This window comes from Camarhynchus parvulus, chromosome 6, assembly GCF_901933205.1.
Source record: "Camarhynchus parvulus chromosome 6, STF_HiC, whole genome shotgun sequence".
Classification (NCBI taxonomy): domain Eukaryota; kingdom Metazoa; phylum Chordata; class Aves; order Passeriformes; family Thraupidae; genus Camarhynchus; species Camarhynchus parvulus.
The window spans coordinates 16,509,249-16,519,917 of NC_044576.1; the positions used below are offsets into that span (position 1 = coordinate 16,509,249).

The 10,669-nt window shown below is 49.8% G+C and overlaps 1 protein-coding gene across 4 annotated transcripts in view; it reads right to left on the bottom strand.

Annotated features, from left to right (window-relative positions):
* Positions 1-9,450, bottom strand: part of PAX2 (paired box 2) — an 84,116-nt gene extending 74,666 nt beyond the window's left edge. For 2 of the 4 annotated variants that reach the window (XM_030951236.1, XM_030951238.1), the window contains exons 1-3: positions 8,842-9,450; positions 4,815-4,980; positions 3,324-3,521 (exon numbers count right to left, since the gene is read on the bottom strand). In XM_030951236.1, coding sequence (XP_030807096.1) covers positions 3,324-3,521; positions 4,815-4,980; positions 8,842-8,884 — 407 coding nt within the window. In that variant the 5' untranslated portion in view covers positions 8,885-9,450. Of the gene's footprint in view, positions 1-3,323; positions 3,522-4,814; positions 4,984-8,841 lie in introns of all 4 variants that reach the window. The other 2 variants (XM_030951235.1, XM_030951237.1) reach the window with 1 other exon arrangement.
* Between the last annotated feature and the right edge of the window lie 1,219 nt (positions 9,451-10,669).

A 10,669-nucleotide genomic window follows, 5' to 3' on the forward strand; every position in this document is an offset into this window, starting at 1 on the left:
AACTCAGAACTAAATAACATGTTGTCCCAAAAGTGTCCTTCTATTCTCAGTGCAATAGTGACAGATCACTGCAATTTAGGCACACAGAATTTAAAAAAAGTAGTAAAAAATTAAAGTGTTTAAGGGAGAATTTTAAAACTGAATTGAAACTGTTGTTCTGTAGTCTCTTACCCAAAGTCCTTTACTAATGTTAGACTAATTCTCAGAAAGAAAATAAAAGGTAATTAATACACTTTCAAAAAGTCTTATAATAACCAAAAGTAATTTTTTTCTGCCTACAAGGACATCTCCATTTTGAAGCGCAGTATTCACAGTCTATCTAGGGATATAGGTAACTTCTTTTTCCACAAATGCCTTGCTAATTTGCCTTAAGATGTTGAAACGCTCCTGGATGTAGTTCTAACTGTTCTAGACACTGAGTAAAACCAGATTTTGCATTGGAAACTCCACATTTTGCAGAAGTAAGAAGACAGATATTTATTGATGGCTAGGTTTTAAAATTGTCATCTCTCTGAAGCTGCTCAGAGACTAAGTGTTAGATTAACTCCAATTTGTGATTGGTGATCACAGAGATGACTATTTACTGCAGGTAAGGGATTTGCTGTTACAAAGAAACTGTCCAGATTCTGTATGTGAATTTTTACAATGAGGGAGAGAAAAATGTGTATTTAAATTGTGAGCCTCTTTGTGTTTTGTGAGTTCTCTGAGCTGGAGTCATGAAAGTCACTGGAGTGATGAAGCTCACGCTACTCTCCACAGCACTAGGATTGGGCCCTAATATACTCAATATTTCCTATTTCACTGCAATTTTTCCCTGTTCTTGTCTAGGACAGACTTGCAAATTTTATGACTTGTGTTATGGGCTCACTTCCTCACAGGTGGGAGTTTTGGGGAGCTTGCTACAAAGGTGAACAGTGGGAAGTTTGGTCTGAATTTTTAAAAGGAATGGGGAAAGACTAAATCTTATGAAGCTAAAATGCTCTTGAGCCTTGGGAACTACACACTCAAATACCATTGTCATGGTGTGTCACAGCTGAGCCTCTCTAGTATAAATAATACTTAGCAGCAACAAAACACTTGCCCTCAAAGTATTTTATAAGCACAATCTAACTGGCATCTGTTTCCACCTCCTTCTGAGAAAAATTAGTTTTCATTTCCAGTGCGGGGAAACTGAGGTACAAAACTCCCCAAACCCCACCACAGACTGGTAGCATGGTGGGAGCCAAATCTGGTGCTCAGCTTTCTGCCTGGGACAGCATAACCCAGATGTGAGGCACAGGGTCCAGCAAGCATGAGACTGAGACTTCAGTGACTTTTGGATGCTGAGATCCCTTAAGCTAGCTGAAGTATAAATATATGTTTGGTCTGTACATGCTATTTCTCCAAAGAGCCTATGGCCATTCCTCTGGACTTCCCTACCACCAGCTCAATTCCTTACAGGGATAGCTGTCTGTCCTTCCACAGCTGCCTTTGTAAGGTGTCTGAATGTCAAACTGTTATTATTTCAATACCTGACTGAGAGAGTAACAGAGACCTGGAGGTTTTTTAGGAGGGTGTATAATTGGCCGATCAGTATTATGTTACCCTGTTCATAACTTAATAACCATTTTAATACAGATGGCACACACAGGGATAATTTCCTAGGGTAGCCTAGCAGTATATTACAGAGACAGTGTGTCTGAGGGAATCTTTCTTAGCCAAGGTACATTCCACTAGCTAATTCTACCTGCTGTTTTCAAGATGATTTGGGATAATTCCATATCATTTGCAAAATATTAAACCCATTTATATAGGATGCCAGATTTAGAAATACACAGTCTGAGTTATTAGACATATTTTGATAAATCTGCCATGAAAAGTGCAAGACAGAAAAATACCACTGTGTTTTCCTTGCTATTTATTTTTTGCTTCCCTTGCTATAAATACACCAGGTTTTGGTTTTGTTTTTTTTAATCTGGCTAAATTTGTTATATATCAAAAAGGCCACTATACCGATTTGTGCATTTTATCTATGTAGACACAACAAAAGCCTGCGTGCTTATTTACACATACCCTGTGTATATTTATTTGGCTGGGAAGACCCATACATTTGGAATTGCATCCAAAATTTCATGTATTCTTACTCTGTTGGTGAGGTATTTCATGCCTATGTATGTAGCTTTTGCAAATATCTTTGTATTACTCTGTTTCTAGAGGTTGTATTTCTGTGGGCACAGTCAGGGTATCTGTACATACATAACACTAAAACGGTGTAATTACTTTTACTGTGTGCACAAGTGTTGTGTTGCCAAAGTGTGAAGATCTGATGTACGCTGTGTTTGAACGAGCAGGCATGTGAGCAGTCTGAATGCTTTGACGTCTGTCAGTACTTGATTACATCTATTCCTTTTTCTCCTGCATCGATCTCGGTTTTTTGCCTGTCATATAGTTATTTTTGTCACCTCAAACCTGAGACCAAATCTGAGTCCCTCCAAGAACAAAATCAACAGAATCTGCACCCTAGTAGTCGGGGGAGAAAATGAGGCAGGCGGAGGGGGGCAAATGCTTCGCTAGTGCGAAATCGATTCTGCTGCTGCCCAGCCTTCTGCGAGATCAGGGATCAGACCGAGTCGGGGCCACAGGGACCGCGGAGAGCAGCGCTCCCCAGCCGGGTAAAGAACCGCTCGGAAAATTTAGCCATTCTCTCAGGCTATCGACGGGGAATGAGCCGGGGGAGTGGGTGCAAGGGAATCTTTCCTCCCGCGCTCAGCGGCTCGCGGCTGTGAGCCCGGCTTGGCAGAAGATGACGGCAGCCTTTCGGCTCAGAGTTCTAATACCATGGCAAGGCTGGAGGTCATCTACACCCCGGTAGGGCTGTTCGAGGGGCACGGGAAACCCCGGCTCCGCAGCCCGTCACCCCTCCAGCCTGAAGAGCACCCAAACCTTGCGGCAGTGCCGGGCTGCTCGGCGGGAGCTCAGCTGCTCTGGTAGCAGCGCTGTCCCCGGCCCGGGCGGCGGGCACAAGCTGCGGCCCTGCCGCCGGCCAGCCCCTGCACGGATCCGCGCTCCCGCTGCTCGGGGCGGCTGCTGCGGGAACGGGCAGCTGCTTTCCGTCCCGGGCAGCTGCTCCGAGCGGGGCTCGGAGGTCACGGCGAAGCCAGGGAGCGCCCGCTGGACCGGGCCGGGGACTGGCGGGCTATGCCCACGGGTCCCGCTGCGGACAGGGGGCCGGAGAAGGCTGGATCTACCCTGACCGAGGAAGGATTAGGCCGTCCTCGCTGTTGGAAGGGGTTTTATGGGGCCGTAAAGATGCGAGTGGGCCGCGAGCTGCGGGGTTGTCTTACCTGTTTATGGAGGAGACGCTGGGGACCGTGTCGTTGTCGCAGATGCCCTCGGCCAATAACCTGTCCCGGATCTCCCAGGCGAACATTGTCGGGTTTTGTCTTTTGTACTCGGCGATTTTATCCACTACTTTGGGGGTGGCCACTTTGGGTTTGGAGCCTCCGATCACGCCGGGCTTGATGCTTCCCGTCTCGTAATACCTGCACAAAAGATGGTCAGTGGCCTGCCGTCCTCGAGCCCCACTGGCCCCCTGAGCACGCCGCGGACCCCTGCCCCGTGCCCCACCTCGGTTTCGGCCCGCGGGTGCGCGGCCTCGGGCCGTGGCCGCTCGGGCGCTGCGTATCATCGCTCCTTGAGGCGCCAGGCGGCATGACCTGGGGCTAAGGAAATCCCTTCGTCTTTCTAGGGCTCGCTCTCCGGTTTTTTTTTTTTGGTTTGGTTTGAGTTTTTCCCTTCCCCCCCCCCCCCACTTTTTTTTTTTTTTGTATGCGTGTGTGTATGCTAAAAGCGAGGGGCGCTGCCTCCCCCTGCCCCCTCTTTCCCTCTTTACGCACACACACTTCTTTTAGGCCCTGGGGTCGGCAATTAAACAGAAACCCCCTCGCCGATGCAGCCGTCCGGAGGTGAAGCCCGCCGAACGCGGGATCGGGCCGGGCGGCCGGGAAGGGGGCGTGGGGAGCGGGCAGTGGCGGGCTTGCACTCCCCCGCCTGGATCTCCCGGCCGGCCGCTCCGAATCGGGGCGCTAGCCAGGCTGCGGAGGCAGGAGAAAGGTTTATCCCGGCCCCGAGGTCCCTCTAAAGCGGGTGCTCGTACGGGGCAGCGCCAGCCCGCTGCCCGCTGTCCATTAGCTCTGCTGCCCGCAGCGTTTCTGTGCCGGCCTTCGCCGGGCACGGCAGCGCGCGTAGCGCTCGCACCGGCGGCTGGGGCACTGCCGCCGGCTCACACCGCTCCGCAGCCGAGCGGCCGGGCCAGGGCCCTGGGTCTCCCCGAGCAGCCCCTAGGGATATTGCACACCTCATTTGGCGATGATCGGTTACCGCGGGCATTTATTTATTTATTTATTTGCCCCGTTGTTGGTTTATTTACCCGTGTATTTGGTAAGGCTGCTTACGGCTTGTTGTGAGTTAGGATTTTTTTGTTGTTGTTGTTCTTGATGGCTTGGGGATTTTTGGTCGTTCTTTCGTTTTCTTTCTCCCGTCCCTTCCCTTTCCCGCCCTCCCACCCACTCTTCTCGAATTATTTTGTCTTCCCAGGAGTTTTCAAACACCGCCGGTGAGGGAAGGGGGGAGGCAGGGGAGAAACACGTCCTTGCCAGCTGCAGGAGGGGGCCCTGCTCGGCCGCGGGCTCCCACTGTGCGAAGGTGCCGGGGCCGCTCGGGGTCGTGGCGGGGAGAGCCCGGTGCCGCGGGAAGGGCGGAAGGTCATACTGGAGCGGGGAAGGGATGCAACGTTGCAGTCTCAGGGGAGGGGAAGGAGCTGCCTCTTTCCTTACCTGCCCAAGATCTTGCTGACACAACCGTGGCTGACCCGCAGCTGCCTGGAAATGTCACAGGGTCGCACCCCCTGGTGAGCCAGCTCCACTATCCTTTGTCTCACCACGTCAGGTAGGGGCCTGCCGTTCACAAACACCCCCCCGAGCTGGTTCACACCCCCGTGCCCTGCTGGGGAAAGAGAAATAAAAAAAACACAACAACCCACGCACACCAGAAACACACCGTTAGTCGTGGATTCTTTACCACTCGCACTGCAAATTCTCCAGTCATTACAGATGGATGGAGGTGATGGCGGGGGATCGAGAGTGGGGAACAGGACATGGGGAAGCGAGAGAAGATAAAGAGGGAGAAGGGGAGAAAAGAACTAAAAATAGGGAGAATGAGAAAATTAGAGAAAGAAAGAGAGAGAGAGAGAGATATGAAAGAAAAGAAAAGAAAGAAAAGAAAGAAAAGAAAAAAAAGAAAAGAAAAGAAAAGAAAAGAAAAGAAAAAAAAAAGAAAGAAAGAAAGAAAGAAAGAAAGAAAGAAAGAAAGAAAGAAAGAAAGAAAGAAAGAAAGAAAGAAAGAAAGAAAGAAAGAAAGAAAGAAAGAAAGAAAGAAAGAAAGAAAGAAAGAGAAAGAAAGAAAGAAAGATGAAGGTGAGGAGGAATGATGGAAAGATGGAAAGGGAAGGCAGAATGAATTTTCCCGAGACGGAGGAAGATTGTTCTCCACCTTCCCGCACGCCGCCCTCCCTCCCCGAGCCGCTCTCCTGCTGCGGTCCCGATCGGGATGCCGGAGCGGTGGATTCTCACGGCCATTGTGATGGGCCGAACATGGAAACAGCGCCCGCTCATCTCCCCAGAGCAGGGCAGAGATGCACTCCCAAACTCCGGAGCTCGACCTCTTAGAGGCTCCGGGCGGACTCTGCCGCAGTCCCCTTTCTCTTTACTCCTGGGCTTTTTCTCTCATTTTCTTTCCAGGATTTTCTATCACGTTGTCAATTACAGCTCCTCGCGAACTCCGCCCTCCCTCACCCCGCGGCATGTCCCCCATGTAAGCAGTCCTATCCCGTTATTTTGGGATGCGAGTTGAAAGGACTCACAGAGAAAAAGAGAAAAGGGAAAAAATGGGGGGAGGGAGAGAGAAAAGAAATATTTTGAGTCCCACAGCTGGTGTTCCTTTACAGGCAGATCTTCTCTTCCATTAGCTTTCGATCTTTACAGAAAAAAAATTTCCAGGAAAAAAAAAATAACAGACTCGTGCTGTTTCGGGTTTGGTTTTTTTTCCCCACACCATACATATCTAATTCAGGGAGAATTTAAATTCTCCGTTTTCTTCTGTTCCCCCCCTTTTCAGGCAAAAACCTGCTTTCGCTCAGATAGGACTGCTAGGATGGCTTTCCCCCCGCCCCGATCTGTCTTTCTCCATTTCTAGAAATAACTTGGGGGGAAAAAATAAGTATGCACCTGCTAAGAGTGGACACGAGAAATAGAGTGACGGGGATAAGGGGAAATATCTCCTTTTGGGACGCAATAAGACAGTTGGTCGTGAATCAAACGTGTACGTTCGAGCCGAGAGCAGTTCGCCGTTGCCAGGGCATGGGGAGATGCCCGCTCGCAGGCGGCACAGCTTCGCTGGCGCTGCTACCTGAGCAGCGGAATATCCAGCTGATAGAGCTGTGGAGTGCACTCTGTATTAAAGCTTTCCTTTCACACAACCCTAACCTCCTGTGTTTTCCTCTCCAAGAGATCTTAGTTCGTTTGCAGTTTGCTGAAAAATGATCTGTTTGTATTTTCGTTGTGTTTTTTTTTTCTCTCCTGCTTCTGACACTGACTTATTGGCTCTGAACTTAGTGGAAACTCTCATTGCCCTGCGATCGATCCAAGTCCTTTCGTACAAATAGAGTTTTTCCCATCTCCCCCACCCCTCAGTAAGACCTTCACACATCCCTTCCCAGCCCCATCGGCCGGGGCGCCGGCTGGCTTTCCCGTCGTTCCCCGCTGAACCGGGGTTATGTTTTGCATTCTTTTGTTAGTCTTTTTAAAAACATATTTAGGGTTTCAGAAAGGACGGGGGATATTATATTTATCTTCTTCCACTAAAACCCGCGAGTATATATTGTTGTGTTATTCCTCCATTTGTTCAGAACCCTTTCTGCACATGTTGCCTCTAAAGTTACAAGATAGCAATTTCTTCGGCAACTCCACGATAAATAATTCAAAGCGCCTATTATAACTCGCATTACGAAGTATTAAAGGGCAACAGATGCAAAAAGATTAAAAATTAATAATTCAAATTATTGCAGTCCGGATATTTTTCACACGAGTTTGTTTTGTTCTGCCCCGTGGTTTTCTACGATTCTTTCTATCAGAGCAGTCAGATATTTACGTGTATTTATCTGCATGTGAGTGCCGGCATCTGTATGTGCACAGGCTCAGTCGTACCGCTGTCGTACCGATCGTGTGTGCTGTCCGTATGTCAGGAGCCTGTGCCCGCAGCTCTTTAAATTGCTTAATAATGTCCAGGTCTGTAGCTCTAGAAACACACTTTAGGAAATGAATCAAATGTTGATGGGGTCTTATTGTTTTGTTTAGATTTGGTGTTCTTTTGGGGTTTTTTTCTCCTAATCGGAAGCCAAAAATTGGTCAGGAATCTCCCTGGAGTTTTTAAAAAATCAGCGACAGTGAAATGCCTCTTTGGTCTGCGGACATGTTTCGGATCGTACTGGAGCTGGAATTACTGACATCGCGTCTGAAAACAGATCGCACGGCTGAAAACTAAAAATAATGTCTAAAGCACTGAGTGTTTGCTGTTAAAGCTCTTTGGAAATCAAACCTCACATTTTAAGCAATGTATTCTGGAATTCACTTATTAGGAAACAGAAAGGCAGTTACCTACATCCGCGTTTGGGGATTTAATCGTGGGTTTGTATTTCTGCACCTTCCTTCTCAAGGCAAAATCGGGATTTTTTTAAAGTTCAAGCATTTCCATTTTTTATCTTTTCAATTTGTGTTTTATGCAGCGGGCAGGGCGTGTCCTCAAAAGTTTCGGTGTCAAAAGTTACAAATTGCTCTTAATTATTCATTTCCTGACTCAACATACTCTCAATCTCGATTTTCTATTTGTATTTCTTCTTCTTCAATTTAAATCTCGGAATTATTTTCTCTCCTGCGATTTAATTAAAATCATTGGAAATTCCTTGTTACAATCCCTGGTAAAAGAGGTTTTTCAACCTTCCTTCGTCCCCCTGTTAAGAAAGGCTTTTAAAATTGAAAATGTAGCACGAATGCCCTTTCCTCTGTACCAGGAATGTATTTAAAATTCACACCGGGTATCTGGTAAATAAACCAGGAGGGATCGTGACTTCTTGGGAGCCTCCAAAGCCACTTCATCTCCCTGCCATACAATTGTCCTATTTTTCCCGCAGTCCAACCTTTCGCCAAACGAAAACGACTCACAGAACAGCCGCCGACTAACCCGCCATTAATTCGAAACTGGCGTCTTCCCTGTCTGCCACCGAAATCCAAAATCAAAGCAAACAGCATCGCATCGCGGGGAAATCTGGGGGGTTAAAGCCGCGGAGCGTTGCGGGGAGTCCCGGCCCGGCTGGGCACGGACAGGGAAAGGGCCCGTCCCGGGGGTTGACACGAGTCAGAATAAACTCTCGTTGTCTGAGGGGCGATGGAGAAAGTGTATTTGCGGAGCATAGCTCTGGTTCGGAGGGGGCTTTCCCTAGCGCGCTCAGGGCACGCAGCACAGGCACAGCAGCACTCAGACCCCTGCCCTCGGACTGGGGGTCCTGGCCCCCGCCCCGCTGCCGGCACGGAGCTCTGCTCCCCTCAGCTCGGGGCTGCCCGGCATCCTTGCTCTGCTGCTCGGGCCGGCAGTATCCGTCCTGCCTCCTGAACGCCTCTCTAAGCCCGGTATCGCCAGGGTGAAAAGGTGGACCTGGGGGAGGATCAGGTGAGGAGGGATGGCTGAGGAAGGAAGAATGAAAGGATGAGAAAGGGACAGCAGCGGAAGGAGCCGGGCTCCAGTACTCACGGTGCATTGCTGAGAAGGGGTCTGCTTTGCAGTGCATATCCATGGGGAGGCAAAGGAAGGGGAAGAAATCGGCTGAAGCCGCCGTGTCGCCTCTAAAACTCAACTTCAAGACTTAGGGGAGAAAAAAATTGAAAAAAAGAAAAAAAAAGGAAAACAAAACAAAACAAAAAAGCACACGAGGACAGGAGAGGAGGGGAGCGGCGGGATGCGCTGGGCCCCCGGCCCGGCGGAGCGGGCAGCGAAGTACTTTCCGGGGGGCGGGAGGGCTGCGCCGGCCTTGGGGGAGTCAGCAGAGTCCGTGGGAGCGAGGGACTGGCGGCGCCGGGGGGCAGGTGGGTGTCATGGCTGGGAGGGCTCAGAGCATCCCCGGCGGCGGGGAGGGGGTGCCGGAGCAAGGTGCGGCCGGCGGCCAGGCGGCAGAAGGCGCAGGAGGACGCGGCTCTCCCTCCTCCTCCTCCCGCGGTCCGGGGCTAGTTCATTTAAGTTCAAAGCAGAGTAGCAATCCCCGGGAAAGCGGCGAGCGGCGGGCGGGCGCGACCCCTCCTCTCGGCCGGGCGGCGGATCCGGCGCCCGGCGGACTTTCGCCCGAGGTGGGAAGTGCTTGCGAGAAGCCGGGGCCGGAGACTGGAGCCTCCGCTCCCGGTGTGTGTCTCTCTAAAAGCCGCAGCGCCCTCAGCCCCCCGCCCGCCTCCCCGGAGATGGATGACTTGTCAGACAAAGGCAATAGATTCCGACACTCTCTGATTCGCCAGCGCGCCGAGCCGAGCGCGGCCAGGAGAGGAGAGGAGAGGGGAGAGGAGAGGAGAGAGGAGGGCCGGGCCGGCGGCGCTCGGCGCGGGGGGGGGGCCTCGCCTGCGGGACCGGCGGCGGGGGAGCCCCGGCCGCTCGCTCCGGAGCGCCCCGGGCCGTGCGTGTGCGGGGCGGCGGCGCCCCTGCTCGGCCCGCGGGAACGGACGGGAGCCCCGCTTTGTTGTCACTTGCGGCCCAGGATCCTTAACTCCCTTATTTAACACAAGCACACACGCCTTGCTAGTTTCACCTCCCTTCTCACGCTCCGCTTTTTTTACCGGAGACTTTACACGGTGTAAAGCAGGACAGGAGGGGGATTCGATACACATCAAGGCTTCCGTGGTGTGCGGCTTAGTGTGGGAGAAAGAAAGAAAGGAGGTGAGGGAGAGAGAAGAACGAAAAGAAAAAGGAGAGAGAAAGAAAGAGAGGAATGTATAAAGAAGGAAAAGAAAGAAATGTAAACAGAAGCAAGAAAGAAAGGAAAGAAAGAAAGAAAAAGAAAGAAAGAAAAAGAAAGAAAAGAAAAGAAAGAAAGAAAGAAAGAAAGAAAGAAAGAAAGAAAGAAAGAAAGAAAGAAAGAAGAAAGAAAGAAAGAAAGAAAGAAAGAAAGAAAGAAAGAAAGAAAGAAAGAAAGAACGAGACATAGAACGAAAGAGCAAGCAAGCTTCTCGCACCTCTTTAAGAGATTACTCCCGTTTCAGTCATTGCAAAGTTTTCCCTCACATGCATTTGGGGAAATAACAGCAAATCCAACCTCACACTTTCCACATCTCTGCTGCTTCTCTCTCTCTCTCAATTATTTTTTTTAATGTTAGAGTAGGATTTTTAAATTATTTAAATTATTTTACAAATAAGTTTGCTTATTGTAGCAGCTTATTACTGCTAAAATAGACATGGCTTTGACCTAGCAGAGCAATATAGAGCAAGTAAGAAACAACTTCTTAGGGTAATAACCAGGGGCAAAAAGGCAAGACAGAAATTGCTATGAGCTCAATTTTGATTTTCAGACTTGAGAGTTTACCATCACCTGAAATATACT